The sequence below is a fragment of the Zophobas morio genome, unplaced genomic scaffold (genome assembly GCF_036711695.1).
Source record: "Zophobas morio isolate AGI-343-1 ecotype UQ-CSIRO unplaced genomic scaffold, CSIRO_AGI_Zmor_V1 ptg000031l, whole genome shotgun sequence".
Classification (NCBI taxonomy): Eukaryota; Metazoa; Arthropoda; class Insecta; order Coleoptera; family Tenebrionidae; genus Zophobas; species Zophobas morio.
In genome coordinates, this window is record NW_026972136.1 from 7,865,482 (window position 1) to 7,873,476 (window position 7,995).

General features: G+C 28.1%; 1 protein-coding gene across 1 annotated transcript; it reads left to right on the forward strand.

Moving 5' to 3' along the window:
* Positions 1–1,346, forward strand: LOC135139338 (odorant receptor Or1-like). The gene is made up of 5 exons (XM_064069541.1): positions 1–713; positions 767–866; positions 914–1,021; positions 1,082–1,237; positions 1,290–1,346. Exons 1-5 carry the CDS (start codon positions 1–3, stop codon positions 1,344–1,346), a joined length of 1,134 nt encoding a protein of 377 aa, XP_063925611.1.
* Positions 1,347–7,995: the final 6,649 nt, after the last annotated feature.

The following is a 7,995-nucleotide window of genomic DNA, read 5'->3' on the forward strand; positions in this document are numbered from 1 at the left end:
ATGAAAAAATACGACTGGAAAACCTCTCTCACTGTGACCCTTTGTATTTTAAAGTGCATCGGACTCTGGCCCGAAAAATTCTACACTTGCAATTTTTACACACTATATGCTATATTTGTCGCTATTGTCATCGTCGCAGGCCACAACCTATCCCAAATAATCAACATATTTTTCGTATACACAGATTTGGAAGCTTTAACAGCAACAATCTTCGTTTTAACCACCAACATTTTAGCAACCATAAAAATGTGCCTCTTCGTACGAAACCTAAAAGTCATAAAACAACTTTTTGCAGTTCTCGATCGAGATCAGTTTCAGCCAAAATCAGCTCATCAAAGAAATTTATTGCAACCGTCCTTAAAATTCTGGAAAGTCAGTTTTGTTGTATTTCATACCGTAGTGGCTTTGAATGTGACGTTGTGGTCAATCTCACCACTGACGAATGAAGAGCAAAAGTTGCCCTTTCTTGCTTGGTATCCTTTTAATATTGACATTTCGCCGAATTATAACATTGTTTATATGTATCAAGTGACAGGTATTTGGTACGTTACTTCAGCTAATATTAGTTTAGATACAATGACGTATGCGTTCTTTATGTATACTTGGAGCCAGTGTGACATTTTGTGCGACGATTTGAGCAATCTTGATGGTACGGTGGATGAGTTTAAAAAAAAATTTGAGGAATGTGTCAACCACCATAAGGAAATTGTTCGGTAAATGTGTATTATATGATTCTAGATAGTTCACAATAATTTTGGAATTTTAGTTTTGCAAATTCTAGCAACAGTTTATTCAATATGATAATTTTGGGGCAGCTTATGACCAGTACTATGGTGCTTGCGCTTACCTTATTTCAGTTGAGTTTGGTGAGATTATAAATTTTTTATGTTAGTGATTGCAGTTTTCTCTTCAGGTTGAAAACTTTGTTAGTCACGAGACTTTACCTCATTTTTGTTATTTAACGGGGATTTCGATGGAACTCTTTTTCTATTGCTGGTTTGGAAATGAGGTGGAAATAAAGGTAGTCTTAATTTTTTCATTTATTAAAAGAAAAGTGAAAAAAAAGTGAAAATGTTCACAGAGTAGTGGTATACCGTTTGCTTTGTATAAATCCAATTGGTGTCAGCAACCCATCAGTGTTCAGAAAAACATGCTTATAATGAGTGTGAGGTGTCAGGATCCCATCACTATTAGTGCTCTTAATTTATTTCCTCTTTCGTTGAAAACTTTTGTGAATGTAAGGTTGTTTAAAATTTATCATATCCTTAAAAAAAATGGATCGTTTTTAGATTCTTCGTACAGCTTGGTCTTATTTTGCAGTACTTTACAACGTTAACAATTCATAGAATATTGACAATCTGTAAACATAAAGTTATTACAAAAAAATGTAAGTACATGTAGCTATTAAAGCATCTAAAATTGTGGATTATTTTTCATTGTTTAAATTAAAACGTGCTTGACGATGACTATTATTATCGAATTTTCAAAACGTTCTCACTATCAAAATAAAAATAGTAAAAGGTTATACAATTTTTGTACAATGGGTATTCCAATTTATTTTTTTTTTTTCGATAAAACACTAAATATTAAAAGCTCTTAAAATGCAACTAAAGCTGTGCAGACAATAAAAGTCGGTTACAAAACCAACAATGCGTAGAGTAGCATGATTTTAAGGTGATATTTCGTTCGAAGGTTTAAAAGTGTAGAATGTAAAAAAAAGATGAAATTTAACTATTCTACAAAATATTTCAGTATTTATTGCTCTGGATTCAGTGCCCCAAAGTGAAGAGAATGAATGAAATGTACTGGGAATTATAGACTTTGCTCTACAATCCACATATTTTTTTAAATACCGTGTGACAAAAAAGAAGCATAAAAACACGTCCGTTTTTGTTTCGAAAGAGAAACAGTTGGACGTTCATAATATGACCACCAAAAGAAAAAAAAATGGAGCTATTTTGAAAATGATATTAAAAAAATATAATGTAATTCAAAACAAATTTATTGGTAGGGGACAATGGGACTCAGAGGGCGGGACGAAAAAAAATGTTAGATAATTTATATTAAAATCATCACATGTAGAGATGTTAATGAATGAAAAACGGTTTGTTGTAATAGTTTTTTTTAACATGAGATTAATTTTTTTTGTTTTAATTATTTTTTTTTTATTACCCGATGTGAATAACCTTAGTTTGTGTTAGAAAGAGCAGAATTTTTGAAATTTTAGAACAGTATAAAAATTAATCTATTAACAAAATTTATTCTAACTTGTACTCAAAATTTTGAGGTTATGATAGCATCCTGTTGAAGAGTTCGTTGTCGTTCAAGTAGTTTAAATTTAAACCCAAAGTAAAATTTTTGACAATTTTTCTATTAAATATCTAATACTTGTTAATTTACGTAAAAAACGTATATTTTAAGTGCTTATGTAATTAAATTTTTTAAATATTTATAATAAGAAAAACACTAAAAAAAAGTTAAAAAAAAAAACGAACTTATTTAATCAAAAACCATTTTTTAACGTCTGTAATCATATGGTATAAAATCGCATAAATAAGCAAAAAAAAAAACTTAGAAAATAAACTAATAACTTTTAATGTTTATTCAAATAAAAAATCTGCAGTTGATAATGGAATATTTGAAAATTATTCTTTGTCCATAAAAGTTTATTTGACAATCTGTGATTCAATAGGATAGTATTCGCTAATATTTGGCGAATTTATGTTTTTACAAACATAGGAGAGCATTTTTTATCGTCGTTAGATATCTAGATTTTATTATAAATCACAAATGTTCCGTTGAAAAAATTATCAAGTAGGCTGTGTTTTTTTGATAAAACGCAACAGTGAACAATATATGCGTTTTGTTAATCCATACTAACAACAAAACAAAAATAGTCTGATTTCAACTCAGCTAGATTTAAAGATAGAGGACTGGAATTTTGCCTAAATCTTTTTATTTGCTTTGTTTTTAACACAAGAATATTCTAATTCATTTAAACAATGTATTTAAATCTGCAAATTAATAGTTCTCTTACATTTTTCAAATGGGACACCGTATTTTCTAGCAGTTTTGGGCTTTTTTTGTACCAGATTTTTGGAGGTTTTCTTGAAATTATTCCTAAGGGAAAAAACCTGGTTTCAAAATAAAACTTCGTAGATAAAAGTTCGAAATATTGTAAAATACAGCATGTCCCGTTTGAAAAATATGAGACGAAAAATTTAGTGGCCCTGTATAAATAAACTTCAAAGTTGCTCCAATTGTTAGACGTAAATTAAATGATTAAAAAGTTTTACAAATGGTGGGTCGAATGATATATTTTTAAATACATATAACAACTTTTTGATAAGAAAACACTATCGATTTTTTCCTTTGTTCGAAAGATTCTAGTTTTATTAATGTAAATCATTGCTGCGTTAGCTTTAAATAGAACTTTGTGTATGAAAATAACAGTAGGTTTTTTTCAACAGTTCACAATAGTAATTTTCAGTCACCAGACTTTTGAAACATACTGTATATTATGTTATATTATGTGTATAAAAAGTAAATATGTTGAATAGAGCTTCTAAATATATCATCGTTGAAAGGTGTACTAACTTACGTGTTATGTAAATAATGTTATCAAGGATTCTTTATGTAAGCAAATTAAAAAAAAGACAAGTAAAGGGAAGTAAGCATTATTAAAACATGTGAAATTAAAAAAAATTCAAGCGACATTTTATATAAATTATAATTTCAGTTTATGTAAAACTAAAACTAAGGTGTCTGGTGTTGTATCTTTTATTTATTAATAACAATTTAAGTACAACTTCTTTAGCGATTTCTTTGTTTCAACACCTCGAGCGTTGACGCTTGTAATCAGAGTAACGCAAACAGATTGATTATTTCTGAAAGAAATCAGTACGTTAACGAATCGCATGTCTTACCTTCCATGAATGAACGTCCTTCGATACAATTCTGTTTCAAGAAGTGGAAACTATCGATTACATGCATATTTCCTAAAGTACATTCTTTACACCGTAGTGGGTATTAATGGTACAACGACAACAGTAACACTGGCTGAAAAAAATAACAACTAGTTGGACAATCAGACGATGTATGCGCAACAGCGAGGTGCAGAAAGAGGGAGGATGTTCCATTATCGACGCAACCCTTATAATTTCGATGATTAATTATCGATATTTGCTCTTCTCACGCAAACGACAAGGAATTAAGAACTTATAATTAGCAGGTTTCATTCACTCAATGCCACATTTTTAAATTTTGAAAAATGTTTGTTTTTATCATCTGTGACTTTTCCCACAGGTTAGTTAAGCATCTAAAGAAAAAAATAATGAGTAGGTAGAAGAGCTCTAATTAATGAAGGTTATAATAATTGATGGGTTCCGGGAAAGTAGGGGTTGGCAAACGAAGATGAATTCGTTGCATTTCGAATAAATCTCACTTAATAAATATGTTTGGGTTGCTGATTTTCTTGAAAATAATGGATACGTATTAGATTTAGAGACATATGCATGGTTATTAACTTATTGTAGTGTTAAATGATGACATCTTTGTGCTTTATTGCTTAGATTAAAATAACACTTTATTTTATGATGAAATATTAGAAAAAAAAAACGAAATTCATGTAAAATGTGCTTCAATTAAATATTCATTTGCTAGAACTAGAAAATAAAGAAAACAATAAAAGCAAATATAAATTATAAAACGATTTATTTCAACATGCAAGCAAGTTTTAAGCAAAATTGTTCTTAATAATGTTTTAAACAAAAATCGAAACAAAATTTGGAGAAAATCGGAAGTATCTCAAGTAATTTAAACAGAATAAGGATAACTATGGAATCTATTGTTTATGCGGTTTTATATTGACTAATGACTATGAATTAACAAATTAAATAAAAGGTAATATGTTTTTTCTATGAGATATTAAGAAATTAGTTATATGACAAGGATACTTAGAATAATGTAAGTCATTTCTGAAAAAAGAAAAGCCGGTCGCAGTTTTTGTATAATTATATAATTAAAATTAAAAGAAAATAAGAACTGAGGTCCTACTCTATATTAAGATGCTGAATTTCACAGATTAACTTTATGAAAAGAAAATAAAAATTTTAATTTGTCATTTCCTTCTATTTTTAGTGGGCAAACTTGGTAGATTATTATTGAAAGAAATATACAAATATGTGCGAAAGTTCCCACTTGCTGTTATGGACTGTATTAAAATCTAAAATCGATTTATTGTTTATTAATTGAGCGATTTATTTTATTTATTTTTTAAACAATGTGGTAGGAAAATGTCTTCTTAGCTATACAATATTCTAATTTTTGCTTTTAAATCAGTTCAAATGTTTGCACGAACCATTCATTTTCAAAAACAAAACTTAATTGTAGTTACAATAAATAGCCTGGTACATATTTTATTTTAACACTAGTTCTTCTTTAATTTATAGTTTTTGTCGAGACAACCCAAATAGGAACTACAGTTTATTGCAAAATATGGAAATATTAGTTCCTCATTTCTGCCAAACAGAAGAATCAATGAAAATTATTAAACAAATGGATGTTTATTAAAAAAATACAAAAACCATTTTTCAGATAATTTGCAAAATAAATGTAATTGTTTCATCCATTCATTTATTCAGAAAGTAGCAGAAACAAAAATCTAGAAATTGGAATGGATATCATAACTAAAAAATACGAATGCATTGATAAACCACAAGTTTAGAGTCATAATCTAATCATAATCTTTGCATATTTTAGATAGGATTTAAATTAAATTTTGATTAATCATTTACAATGCTTACGAATGTAAGATTTCATAATATTCGGTTTTGCAATTTCAAACTTAAATTGCAAAATGTCTTCCAATTCATAAACCACACTGTAGGAGTATCTTATTCTATTACTACTATGAACTTTGAAGATGACGTCATCCCATTGTTGGTGGGAGTGATTAGACTCATTTTGGTTTTACCATCTAGACGAAATTCCAAATACATAGTACAAACTCTGACACTAATTGGTCCAGTGGTTTCGAAGATTATCTATCTAATAGATAGACGGAAACAGGAGGCCTATTTTTTCTTACTCTTGGGGTCATGAAACGTCGAGAAAATATGAAAGTAACCAGTCACCCGATGTAAAAACTAGTTAATTTGTTTGAAATGTGGTTTGATTTTCTTCACGATGAAAATATTTTAGACCTGCTGACATTTATTAGATTAAAACAAAATTGTCAAAATAACCCGAGATGAATAAAAAATAATATTAACTTAATAATATTTTCATAAATTTTATAAGCAGTTACTTGTTTTTTAAGAAATTTCTTGTATAGTGTTTGTGATAAATTTCAAAATTTGAAGATATTTTTTAGAAAAACTCAAACAACGAAAGTTACAAATAGAGAGAATATTAAATCAGAAATATGCACACGACTTTTTGGATTTTGGAGGAAGTATCTGAGTCGGTTACTTGGCAACTGCCCTACTATCAAAATATAGTTTTTAATGAATTAAATTAAATTAAACATATCTAGTTCCTTTAGTAACTAGTAAATGGTAACGTAAAGAATAAACCCTTTCAAATAGCAGTATTTAATATGATGAAATTTATTTAATATTAAAATTATTTCCAAGGATGATTGGTTTTTCAGTGAGTAAATAATTCCTTTTTACAAATTGATTTATTAATTTAAAAAATAATCAAATTGGTACAGGCTGCTCAAAAAATGGCTCACTAATTCAACGGCATATTATTAAGTTTAAGCCAAATAACAAATTTCCTTACATCAATTTGACGTTAACTTACAAAAACAAAATATCTACTTAGATTCGTAGTTCAAAAAAGGTAAAAAATTATCCACTGCCGTTAAATACATTCTGAACTATTTTTAAACATTTTGTAATATTATTAACGAAAAAAAAAGGATGGATAAAGGTGTCCTCAACATTATTTTCAGTAATAAAAGTTAGACTGATTTTTTTTCCCAGCTGTAAGTAGTGAATTAAAATATGGTGAAATATTAAAAAGAGTAATCAAGTTTTGGGGGTATATCTACAATGTTTGGGTCTAAGGATTTTTACTTATTTTTTCTCTGCTCAGTAAACAACGTGTCATATAGTGTGCCATTTTTTGAACACTTTGTATATACAAATTACTTCGTATTAAGCTTTAAAATTATTTTTTTATAGCGTAGATGAGATTTTTTGTTTTAAAAAAATGCTTTTCTAATGAAATTTATTTAACAATATTTTGAGATGACGTCATTCATTTTTAAAAGGGGTGTATAAATTTAATAAATTTCGAAAACAAAGAAACAACAAAAAACCAAATGTAAAATCATTTTCGCATTCTACACAGTAAAATGAATTCTTTCCTCTGAAAGTAGCAGCTAAATACGTAACACAATTTTTTTGTGGAAATTTTACTCCAACAAAATTTACAAAAAATTGGTTCCAAGCCACATTGATTTGTTATTATTTTGTAAGTGAATTAATATTCTGCACACAGTTTTTTCATTCATTACTTAATGTTATTAAAGTATGGACAGCACGGTCTGCAAAAATTTGGAAGCGTAGAAGTGATTTTATTTGTTAATGACTCAAAATTTCAATAAGTGCCATTAGTTGTATTTTATCGATCAAAGTTGTAATGTTTAGTGTAGATATTGTCAAAATAAAATGCCTTTGTTAATAGTGATTAAGAAAAGTACTATAATAATAAAATTGTACCCACCTCAACGAAATATCATCTTTTGCATTAAATATAAAGCGATTTAATTATTCTATAGGAAATGCACCTTCACTTGAGAATAAAATACACTAACAATTTGACAAACATTTGAAAATGATCAGCACACTTGAACGATGTTAACCAAAAACGTACTAAGCGCCAAATCGCAAAAAATGAGTTAAACATCCTAACAGTCAGAATTTAATGTCGAAAACTAATTTGTAAAAATCCTTTATTTGTCTTAATTATTTTTATACCACCCTA